The sequence below is a fragment of the Ammospiza nelsoni genome, chromosome 26, assembly GCF_027579445.1.
Source record: "Ammospiza nelsoni isolate bAmmNel1 chromosome 26, bAmmNel1.pri, whole genome shotgun sequence".
NCBI classification, from domain to species: domain Eukaryota; kingdom Metazoa; phylum Chordata; class Aves; order Passeriformes; family Passerellidae; genus Ammospiza; species Ammospiza nelsoni.
The window spans coordinates 4,269,215-4,281,270 of NC_080658.1; the positions used below are offsets into that span (position 1 = coordinate 4,269,215).

Consider the following 12,056-nt stretch of genomic DNA (forward strand, 5'->3'; position numbering starts at 1 on the left):
AGCACAGGTGGGGCTCCACTGGTGGAGGTGGCTCCAGAGCAGGGCCCCAGGGGTCACTCAGACCCACATGTGGCCTCACACTGCTGGAGGATGGCACAAAAATCCTGGTGGCCCCAGCCAGGGCACCGAGAAGGCTCTGGGCAGCTCAAGAGGTAAGGTGGGACTGCTGGTGCCTCAGGCTGGCTGGGGAGGGCAGGGATGGGACAGGGAGGGCAGGGACAGAGAGAGCAGGGACAGGACAAAATGCCCTGGAGAGCAGGGACAAGACAGGGAGAGCAGGGACAGGACAAAAACAGGGACAGGGAGGGCAGGGATGGGACAGGGAGGGCAGGGACAGGGACAGCAGGGACATGACACAGAGAGCAGGGACAGGACAAAAGCAGGGACACAACAGGGAAGGCAGGGACAGGACAGGGACAGCAGGGACAGGGACAGCAGGGACAGGACAAGAATAGGGACAGGACAGGGACAGCAGGGACAGGACAAAAGCAGGGACAAGACAAGGAAGGCAGGGACATGACAGGGAAGGCAGGGACAGGACAGGGACAGCAGGGACAGGGAGAGCAGGGACATGACACAGAAAGCAGGGACAGGACAAAAGCAGGGACAAGACAAGGTAGGCAGGGACACGACAGGGACAGGACAGGGACAGGGACAGGACAGGGACAGCAGGGACAGCAGGGACAGCAGGGACAGGACAAGAGTAGGGTCAGGACAGGGACAGCAGGGACAGGACAAAAGCAGGGACAGGACAAAAGCAGGGACAGGACAGGAAAGGCAGGGACATGACAGGGAAGGCAGGGACAGGACAAGGAGAGCAAGGACAGGACAAAAGCAGGGAGAGCAGGACAGGACAAGAGTAGGGACAGGACAGGGAGAGCAAGGACAGGGAGAGCAGGGACAGGACAGGGAGAGCAGGGACAAGACAAGGAAGGCAGGGATAGGACAGGGAAGGCAGGGACAGGACAGGACAGGCAGCAGAGACCAGGGACAGCTGGGTCCCAGCAAGGCACAGCCCCACGAGGCAGAGCTGCTGCCACAGCAGCCCCCAAGCTCCCAGCTCTGTCCTGCCCCACAGGCCCAGCCCCTGCAGGCACCAGCACGGGGGCTCAGGTGGAAACGGATTGGGTTGGGTTGGGTTGGGAAAGCTCCCCCAGCTGCTGCTGTCCTTGCTCTCAGCACTTGCAGGGGGGACAGGAAGGAGCCCCCAGCCCAGCCCAGCTCCCTCCTCCCTGCTCTGAGGTGATGGTGGAGAACCAAACCTGAGCAGACTAACAGAGCCCAGGGGTCCCTCTGCTCTCTCTGTTCCCCCTCCCCACATCTCCCATGGAGGATTTCAGCAAGGCAGAGCCCTGAGCTGACCCTGGGGCATCTGGCCAGGGCAGGAGCAGGGCACAGGGCACTGCTGCCACCTCCCACAGGCGACCACACTGTCCCATCACCTCCTCACCGTGCAGCTGCCCAGGAGAGGATTTAAGGATCATTGACTGAGCATTCCCTAACATGACTTCACATCCCAGGGGGAGCTCAGGGTCTCTCTGGGGACAGGTTACCTGCCAGGTGAACAGGAGAGACTTCAGGGAGAGAGGAAATCTCTGTCCCAGCCTCCTTGTGAGCCTTGTCAGTGCCACAGCACAAAGCCAGGCAGAGCCTTCCCCTGCCAGGATTTACTGAGCTCTCAGCAATCATCCAGAAAGTTCCATGAGCAGGGATTTAGGCTCCCCCTCATCCCATGGAGCAGAACCAGTGTTTGTCTCCTCCTGCTCCCCAGGCCATCCCCTGTTTACCTTCTCCAGGACTGACCTATGAAATTAATAAAATAAATATTCCCTCTGTCCTGGTGGGCTCCAGCACCAAGAGCCAGGCTCAAACCCACCCCAGGCAGTGAATTCCAGGGAATGGTGGTCCCTGGGGCTGGGGCTGCTGCTCCAATCTCTCTTTTCCTGGGAATGAGCAGCCCCTGGAGCTGCACAGAGCAATAAAGGGGAGAGACAGAGCCTGACAGAACCCCAGGTCCCTCCCGTGCAGAGTTCCCTGCAGAGGAGCCTTTGCTCCCAAAAATTCAAACCCCAGAGAGCTTCAAAAGCCTCCCCAGCCAGAGCCACGCCATCCTCTGATATGCATCTATTTAAAATATATATTAAAGACTCCCAGGACCCGACTTTAAACAAAATCCCTTCTTTGTTTGTTTGTTTTTTAATCAAGAAAAGGTATTTAATATTAAATAGAACATTTATTGCCTTGTAATTATTTTACTGTAGCCAGGTATTCTAGCACTGAATGGAAGATCTTTTTTCCATCAATCTGCTGTATCCAAAGTTTTGTATAAAGTTGTAGAGGTCGATTTTTTTTTATTTTATATTCAGAAAATTTCTCTTTTTATAAGCATTATTTATTATACAATGTATATACTTGAGTTAACTAAGATTATATATTATATAAATATATATATTTGGAGAAAAATATATTTCAACTTCCATTTTTTTTTGTGGTACATCATTAAAGAAAAGGTAAAAAATTCAAAAATATGCACTTGCCAGCTTGTGTGGTTTGGCTCTGAGGGACAGCCATGGAATCATGGAATCCCAGGGTGGTTTGGGTTGGGAGAGACCTAATCAATGGATTAAGATCAAATTAATGAATGGATCAAGATCAAATTAAGCAATAGATCAAGATCAAATTAAGCAATGGATCAAGATCAAATTAAGGAATGGATCAAGATCAAATTAATGAATACATCAAGATCAAATTAATGAACAGATCAAGATCAAATTAATCAATGGATGAAGACCAAATTAAGGAATGGATCAAAATCAAATTAAGCAATGAATCAAGATAAAATTAATCAATGGATAAAGATCAAATTAATCAATGGATCCAAGCAGGCTCCAGACTTTGCACACTCCCCACATGTCACAGGCTGTCTCTGAATCCCCTTCCAACACTTTGGGCAGACCAAACTCCACATTTTCTCATATAAAAACCTGTTCTCCTGTCCATGAATAGTTCTGTGGGTGTTTCTGCAGCATCTCCCTTGCATCAGCAATGCTTTTAAGTGCACACAATTTTCCACTGCACTGGCCTCAAATGTACCTGTCTGAAGGGCAAAATAAATATGGCATCACTCAAATTCTTGCCCTGATCCCCAAATTACTCACAAAGCCATCCCATGGATCCACCTGCATGGCCAGGGTGTCTCTGCAGGTGCCACCATCCCTGGCATGTCCTACCTCACCAGAGCACCTGGCCCATGGAAGGTTCTGGACTCCACAGCTCTGGGGGTGAAGCTCTCCCCGTGTGCCCACCTGCCCCAAACCTCTCTCCACCCCTCACTGTGCCCCCAAAACCCATCCCTGCACCTTCCAATCTGCCTCTGGCCAACAACTCCCCTTCAGGGACACATTTCTGCAAAGTTCAAGATGAAACAGGGTAAGGAAGGGGGTGAAGAATCCAATACACTGAAAGCAATATTGTGTATTTATTATAGATTTTAAAGGAGGAGCCACACAGGTGGTGAGAAGGTGCTGCCCTTCCCTTGTGCCACCTGCAGGGAACATCTCAGATCTTGGAGCAAAGCTTGGAGTGGCTCAGGTGTCACACCCAGCAGCCCAGCCTGGTTTTCCAGCCTTCCCCAGGGGTGGGATACTTTCCATGAATCATGGAAATTAATAATTTCCATGGATATCCCCACCCCACACACACCCAGAGCCTCCTCAGCCCTGCAGAGCCCACACATCTCCAGAATGGGCTGGAGCAGAATCCTCTCACTAATTTCTGTCAGAGTAAGAGCTGCTCAGGGTGGGCTAAATTCAATCCATCCACACTCTGAGCACCCCTCTGGCTGCACACACACCAGGAGCAGACACAGATCATCACAAGGAGTTGTGCTTTTTATTGAATCCATTGAATGTGCAATTAAACCAGATATTTATTATTCATCCATATAGTTCTGGACACAGACACGATAATGTTTACATCATTTACTCTGAAATATAAGTTACTGTGTGCTGCTGTCACCTGGACTGGCAGAGGGGAAGGGAGGAACAAATAAATTCACAAGATCCTACACAAAAAAATGAGAGGGAGCCACCACTGGGACTCACAAGAGCATCACAACACAACAGCACTGCCAGAGGAGCAGAGTGGAGTGCCCTGAGCACCCCAACTGCTGTGAGCACACTGAGGACAACAGGACCTGGAAGGACATGGGGACCCTCTGGGAACACCCCCTGCACACCCTGCCAGCCCTTGCAGTGGGGCTGCTCGAGGTTGGGGAGCTACACTGACTAACATCTGCTAAATGGCTTTGATTTCATGCCCCACCACGCTGAGGTATGTTCCAGGAACCTTCTGGAAGGAGTGGAGCCTCAGCATCTCCCTGAGGCCAGGGGAGCAGGGGAAGGAGCGTGGAGCAAAGGTTTGATACATTCCTTTATTTCAGTGCAAAAACATGGCAACACTCATCTCCTGCACCTGCAGAGCTTGGCCTCCTCTCTGTCTCTAAAGGAGGAATTTCAACCTTTGGTAACATGGCAGGAAAAAGGGATAAAATGAGGCTGGAGGATACCAAAGCTGCCAACTACAGAACTCAGGAAGAGCTGGAGGTTGGAACCAGCATTGCTAAAAGTGTTGTTGGATGAACAACAAGGTTTGATGCCTTAAATACTGGATTTGGAAATTTCCTCAACTCTGATCAACACTTCCCTGCCCTCTTTCAGTGCCCAATCCCACCAGGCCCCAAAACACCTGGATTTAAATGAAGAGGGTGCAGCATCCAGGCCCTGCTGGAGCTCTGTGTGTGGGCATGGGGCTGGCTCCACAAAAAGCCTCCACCTGACCAGGATCACACAGAGCAGTGCTTCAGCTTCCCTCCACCAGACTGGCAGGTTTATTAGGAGCCAGGATCTCTTTCCTACTGCAGGAATGCTGGACACAAGTGAGGGTCAGCCCCAAAGCTCCCAGCACATTCCCCCTGCTCACCCCAAAATACAGAGACAGAAGCACAGGGCTCCAGGGGACACTTCCATGTGACATCAGGGTATGAGAGACAAAGATAAAGAATAAAGTATTGCACTACACATGCAGGTTCCACATGGGGCTCTGGGGATCAGGGGAGCATTTTCACTTTTGTCCAGAAGAGTAAAGATCCCAGTGTTTGTTCTCCAGGTTGGTCACTTTTCCAGCTGTTGATCTTGCACTTGGTCCACCTTCAGTCTAGGGTAGGGACTCTTGCAAAAGAAGCCAAATCCATCAGGAAAGCATCATGCACATGTATAAAGCATCAAGCACACACTGGAACCCACTCACATGGAGCCAGGATAGATAGTTTGGTGTGAGTTTCCCCAGCACAGGTACTGCCCTACATGATTAGAAAGTCATTCTGTCCCACTGGGCTCAACTACTCCCTGTGGCACCTATGGGGAAAGAGTAGGACATCCTTCTCTCAGACAGCAGACACAAGAAACCAAAATTCCAAATTTTTTTACTCAAGCAGAATCTCTTTTGATTTACTTAAATTAAATTTTGGCCCAATATCTCATGGATAGTTTAAAAGTTAAGGGTAAATTCAGAAAAGCAGAGAATTCAGGCATGCAGCTTCCCAAACTTTCAGGAGCTCCCCCCTCCCAAACTGCTCTAAGAACTGATCAGATGCAGCTCTGACAATACAGAGGGGCCAACAAGGAGAGCAGATCCACCCCACTGCAGGCTCATTTCTGAGCAGAAAAGGAGAATTCAAGAACTGCTTTAAAATAAAAGTACTTACGTTCCTTCTTCTCTCAGAAGAGCCAAGAACTTCTTCACCCGATACTCAGGATCCATCTAAACACCAAAGAGATCCCAAAAAAAGGAAAACACACAATCAGGAATGTCCAGAGCTGGACAGGACCCACAAGGATCATGGAGTCCTGCAAAAATCCCACCCTGAGCATCCCTGAGAGCTCCACAGACCCGTGAGGTGAAACCTTAGGAAAGTCATCACAAGCAGGAAACAACAAAGGTCCAGCCAGAGAGTTCTGCTAAAAACCCAGTATTGACCTGACACAGTGAGACAAATCTCTTGTCATCCTTAAAAAATCTGTTCTAAAGCCATCAGTTGGAATTCCAACTTGCCAAGGCCAGTGTCCTGTTCCCAAATGGAAAATGCTGCTTCCCACCCCTCTGAGTCCATAACTGAGACCATAACCTGGGGAGACACAGCATTTACCTGCACACACAGCTCCTTGTCCAAAAGAATACAGCTGGAAACAACTGCAATTTGAAAATTTGAAAACTCAGAGTTGATCAAATCACTGATTAAAAATGCAGGCACAAAGCCCAGAGGCTGATCTGCTCAAGAGGGAGCAGAAGCTGGAGTGGAGCAGAGGTGCAGCAGGGTCAGGACTGTTGGACACAGCCTCTGTAAACAGAAATTCTGCTGCCAAACTAAGGGGGAAATTCTCTGGAACAGTAGTGTGGGGCCTGACAATGACAGAGCTCAGAGAGGTGACAAGAACATGGATGGTGCAGCATCCCCAGGACATCCAGGACCCTCCAGAAACAAAGGAACTGAAGGGAGGTTGTTAATCTCCAGTCCAGAGAAGGAGATCCTCCACCAAGATGTGATGAGCCCCCTGAAAACTTGCCATGAACCCCAAAGGTGCAGTGTTTGGTTTAAAATAAAGCAAGCAATATTCTATGGTGATCTTTCAAAGCTCCCAGTTATGAAAATTAAGATACATTAAAGACAAATAGCTTAGATTAAGTTTTATTTATGCTGATTAAGCTTTATTTATGCTAAACAGAAGTTACCAAATCAGGAAAGCCTGGAGGTGCCAGAAGGGGTTTTTGGGAACATTTCCTGACTCATCCAGGCTCAGGAGGAGATTTTGGCTTTGGGAGTGCTGCCAGCAAGGTCCAGGAGCAACAACACAGGGAGAGGAAGCAGGAGGAACCATGGAGAGAGCAGCCAGGGCAGGGTGAAGCCCAGGTGGGACCCAAGAGCACTGGAGGTGGCCCTGTCCTGCAGCCAAGGGCACTGCAAACACTTGGGGATTCACATGGCAAATCCTAAGTGGACCCAGGGATCAAAGGCACAGAATAATTCCAGGATACTCAGCGTACACAAAGCCAAGAACACCAGTAACAGAGTTTGGGGGAAATTAAAATTGTGGGGTTACACAACTCATAAACAAGATAATTCACCCAGGGCACCAAAGCAGTTCAGGTATCCCAAGAAAGGATTTTGATACTGAGGGTCTGGTTCTCTGTGAGTTTAGTGTGAAACACACTGGAATTTATTTGACCAGCTCAGGAATCCCTGCAGGGAGCTGAGGGTGGGGTCACTGCTTTAACAAAGCAAAACCCACCACTAGATTCAGAGGAAGACACAATGTGCACATTTTTTACAAATAATTCAGTCACCTGGCATCTTATCAGCTGAATTCTGAGAAATTTCATCCATCACTTGGAATTCTTAAGTGATTTCAGACTGAAATCTCCTTCTGAAAAGCTGTGGTACTGTGACTGTTCACAGGGATCTTAGGATGAGGGAAGAGATGAGGATCTGACTCCATGTTTCAAAAGGCTTGATTTATTATTTTATGATATATATTCTATTAAAACTATACTAAAAGAATAGAAGAAAGGATTTCATCACAAGGCTGGCTAAGAATAGAAAAAGAAAGAATGATAACAAAGGTTTGTGGCTCGGACAGAGAGTCTGAGCCAGCTGACTGTGATTGGCCATTAATTAGAAACAACCACATGAGACCAATCCCAGATGCACCTGTTGCATTCCACAGCAGCAGATAACCATTGTTTGCATTTTCTTCCCGAGGCCTCTCGGCTTCTCAGGAGGAAAAATCTCAAGGAAAGGATTTTCCATAAAAGATGTGTGTGACAGTGGTACAGCTCACTGAAAACAAGATGCAGTGCTGCATTTCTTACCCAGTGCAATTGTGCTTTCCTGGCAGGGCCTGGCAGATCCCAGCTCTCTGTGGGCTCAGTGCTCAGATCCCAGCTCTGCTCCCTGTATTTATAGCAGTTCAGCAGATGGAGTCATGGAAACACCTCAGACTGGAATGTAACTGGTTCATATTTAGCTGCCATATGCTGCTACCTCTGCTCTTACACAAGCACCTGAAGCCAGTGCCAGAGCAGGAACCACCCTGCTGCCAACCCTCCACAGGCAGCAAAGGGACACCCCCAGTGGCCCTGGGGACAGTGACAGCACTTCATGTGTGATGTTCAGTGTGTGGGAAAGGGCACATGTGGTGTTGTGAGGTCCCCAGGATGAGGTGAGAGATGAGAACTGACTCCAAGTTCTAAGAAGGCTGATATATTATATTATATATTATTATATATTATTATATCATATATTATTATATTATATATTATTATATTATACATTATGATATATTATATTATATTATATTATATATTATACCATATCATATTATATCATATATTATACCATATAATATTATATCATATTATGTTATATAATATTATATTATATTTTAAAACTATACTAAAGAAAGAGAAAGGAGTCATCAGAAGGTTTAACAAGAATGAATAATAAAAACTCATGACTGACTCAGAGAGTCCGACCCAGCTGGCTATGATTGGCCATTAATTAAAAACAATTCACATGCTGGGTAAACACTTCTCCAAATCACATCCCAGAGGAGCAAAACATGGAGAATCTGAAGGGTTCCCAGCTTCCCAGGAGAAGAAATCCTGGCAAAGGGATTTTTGATAAAATATCAGAGTGACAGGCATAGTCCCAGCTCTGCCTGGCTGGTCCTGCACTCACCTACACAACAATGGTCTGCTGGAAAAATTGAAACCCCAGAGCTTGGCTGCACAGCCTCAGCAGAGTGAGGATTCTGTGTCACTGGTCACAGGATCATGGAACATCCTCAGTGGGAAGGGACCCACAGGGATCATCCAGCCCAACCCTGGAACTGCACAGACACCCCAAAATCCCATCCCTGGGAGTGGTGTCCAACCCTCCTGGAGCTCTGGCAGCCTCAGGGATGGGACCATTCCCTGCCCAGCACCCTCTGGGGCAAGAACCTTTCCCTAATATCCAACCTAAATCCCCCATGCCCAGCTCCAGCCATTCCCTGGCTCCTGTCCCTGTCCCAGAGCAGAGATTGGAGCTGCAGCCCCACTGAGCTCTGCCCTCACTCGGCTCCAGCTGAACAAGGGACCTCAGCTGCTCCTCCTCTGGCCCCTCCAGACCCTTCCTCACCCTCAGCTCCCTCCTTTGGACAGTCTCTAGTTCCTTTCCATCCCTATGACACTGTGGTGCCCAGAACTGTCCCCAGGAATGGGCACAGGGCTGGGTCAGCATTGCCACCTCAGAACTGCCCATGATTTACAGAACCTCCACCTTCAGCTTTGAAAAGAACCAGCACTTCAGGAGAAAGCAGCACAAGAGCATGTCCTGAGTCAGAAGAAGGGAGCCATTGTCAGGGCTCAGGGAGCAGGGCAGCCCCTGAAGGGCAGCACCCCTTAAATCCATTTCATACATGTGAGCAATGACTTACTGACTTGCCTCCAGGTATGGAATTAAAAGCCAAGGAAGAAGAGGAAAAAGTAATCTAGATAAATGACTTTATTCCCTGAGGTGACATGCAGTCAGAGCATATCCTCAGAGCTGAGCAAGTTTTAACAGAATTGTGAGGAGTGAACAGAGGGGTACATGGCTCTGAGCTCTCAGCTACAAGTCTCTTCACTTCTGAGAGGGAGATCTGAGAACAGCTCACTCAGCTGCACTAAATCCACTTGATGGGAGCAGAGGGGGGGGCTGGGGGAGCACTGGGATGTCAGGGCAGGATTAGGGCTGCACCCTCAGCCCGTGTCAGCATGAGCAGGAGCTCCAGGCATGGGTGCTGCTGCGGGGGAGGGCTCAGAGCTGCATAGTTCTTACCCTCTGCAATTATTTTCTTTAAAGTGCTGAAAGTGGTAAATAAAGAGAAGAGCAGCTGAACAGCCTGACAGATTTATCTTCTTCAGGGAAAGAGCACATACACCTGCATAGGCACCTTCTTCTTTAAAAAAAAAAAAAAAAAACAAAAAACCTGAGGTGATTGCTATCTGCAATCTTAGCATGCTGGGTGGAGAAAAGAAATTCCATGAAAGATGAGTTAATCCAACCCCTCCCATAGCCAGATGCTCTGTAAGTGCAGCTCTGAACAGCCCATGGGCACGAGGAGGGGATTTACAGATCTCTGTGGACCAAGCTGTGGTGATTTCTTTGTTCTGAACATTTCCCCTCACTGCATCTCTTTTCCAAATGAAACCAATGCAAAAGCTGCCACCAGCACCAGGGCTCTGCAGAGAAGGGAACCTCCAGGAGTGCTCTAGGAGCTCAGTCCTTCCTCCCAGAGCCATTCCTACCTGTAAGGACATTTCTATCAGCATCAGCAGCTTCTTGATCCCGATCCACACTGGCTTCCCTTTGACGTTCTGAGCAATCGTGCTGCGCTCCTTGTCTTTGAAGTTACCCAGGAGCTGGGGGGAAAATCAGTTTAAAAAATCAACAACAGGAGGCTGAGAGCAGCAATAACGGTACCTACCTTGGGCCAAAGGCAATGGGAAGCTAGAAGCATTTAGTAGCTAAGAGGGAAAATTTGTTGCAATGTATCTTAGACAAGGCAAAAGACACAAAACCAAAATATTTAATTCCCTCATGGTTTTTTCCATAATATCCTTTATCCAACAGTTAGTGCTGTGCTTTTATGCTGTACTCCAGGTCTTCTCCAGACCAGGGTCTACAAGGAAACAATGGTTCAAGCCACAGGGAGTTTCCACACCTGCTGCAGGAGTGTCTCAGGTGTGTCCCTGCGTCTCTGAGGCTTTGGTGACATCAACACTGGGACAAGTTTGCCAAAGATTTGCCTGTTCAGTTTATTTTAACAGCCTTCAGTATTCACTACAACTCCCACTAGGGCACTGAAGACAGGAATTTATAAAGAACTTGTAATTCCTCAGCACCAAACACCTTCAGTTGATGCTGTTCCAATCCACCAGAGCACCCTCTGGGCACATTCAGTTTAAGTGCCCCAATTATACTCATTACCCACTTCCCTGCCCTTGGAATGTTTTAATCCAAACCCCAAACCCTTCCCCAGACCTACTGTTCTCTAATTTTGCCTCAATTCAATTCATTAAGAAGCAAATTTAAAACCTCAGAGCTGCTCTGTTATGACACGATGACAAGCGGGATGGAGTTACCAGACACAGCTACTGCAAAATCCCTCAAGTTTGGAATCTTTTGTCATCCTTGAACTTTTGCTCACCTCTAAAGCCTCCATGAGCTGCTCCCCTGTGGCAATGTTGGGCACGTGGATGGTGGTGCTGAAGGCATTCAGCATCTCCATCTCCTGCAGGACGTCCTTGCGGCTCGTGGTGCCAATGATGAGGAGCTTCCGACCCTGTGCAGGCAAAGGAGCCACAGTGAGGAGAGGAAAACCTGCAGAGAACCAGCCTGGGGAAGGCTCAGCTAACTACAAATGATAAATGGCCATTTAAAAACCCACTTCAAACAAAGTTAATGGGATTAAATGTGTCAGTAATTGAAGGGGCCAAGAGCAGCCACAGGAGACAGGATCAGCTCTCCGAGCAATGCCACCAACAGGGTCCAGGAGTTGTGGTACACAAAGCCCCACCACACTCCCAGCTCCTTCTGAACCCAGCTTTATAAATAGCTGGATCCTCATTAAATTTAAAAGCCTGAGCAAACTCCCACTCCCAAAAGCTGAATTACAAATGACTTCTCCGGGGAACGGCCTGTCTTCAGGAATCTGTGGGTACAGTGAACTCCCTGCTCCTGCACAGGCAGTTCCAGTGGATTTCCAGCTCAGGCTGTTGAGCAGAGGCTGCTGTGAGTCCCTGAGTTCCCCCTGTAGCTGTCCAGGCCAGTTCCACTCCAGCAAGCTCCAATTCCCAATGCAGAGTGCACAGAGTCCAAATTATGAATAACAGAGCAAATTGTGGAAAAGAGCTGCAAATGCAAATCCACTGCTGTTTGTTGACCTTGCAGAGCCCTTCCCATTGCTATTTGAATT

At 48.3% G+C, this 12,056-nt stretch overlaps 1 protein-coding gene across 2 annotated transcripts in view; it reads right to left on the minus strand.

Annotated features, from left to right (window-relative positions):
* Positions 1–3,872: 3,872 nt before the first annotated feature.
* Positions 3,873–12,056, minus strand: part of NSF (N-ethylmaleimide sensitive factor, vesicle fusing ATPase) — a 73,160-nt gene continuing 64,976 nt past the window's right edge. Inside the window, exons 18-21 of one of the 2 annotated variants that reach the window (XM_059489367.1) lie at positions 11,289–11,423; positions 10,387–10,500; positions 5,765–5,820; positions 3,873–5,228 (exon numbers count right to left, since the gene is read on the minus strand). In XM_059489367.1, the coding sequence (XP_059345350.1) occupies positions 5,210–5,228; positions 5,765–5,820; positions 10,387–10,500; positions 11,289–11,423 (324 nt within the window). In that variant the 3' untranslated portion in view covers positions 3,873–5,209. Of the gene's footprint in view, positions 5,415–5,764; positions 5,821–10,386; positions 10,501–11,288; positions 11,424–12,056 lie in introns of both variants that reach the window. The other variant, XM_059489368.1, reaches the window with a different exon arrangement.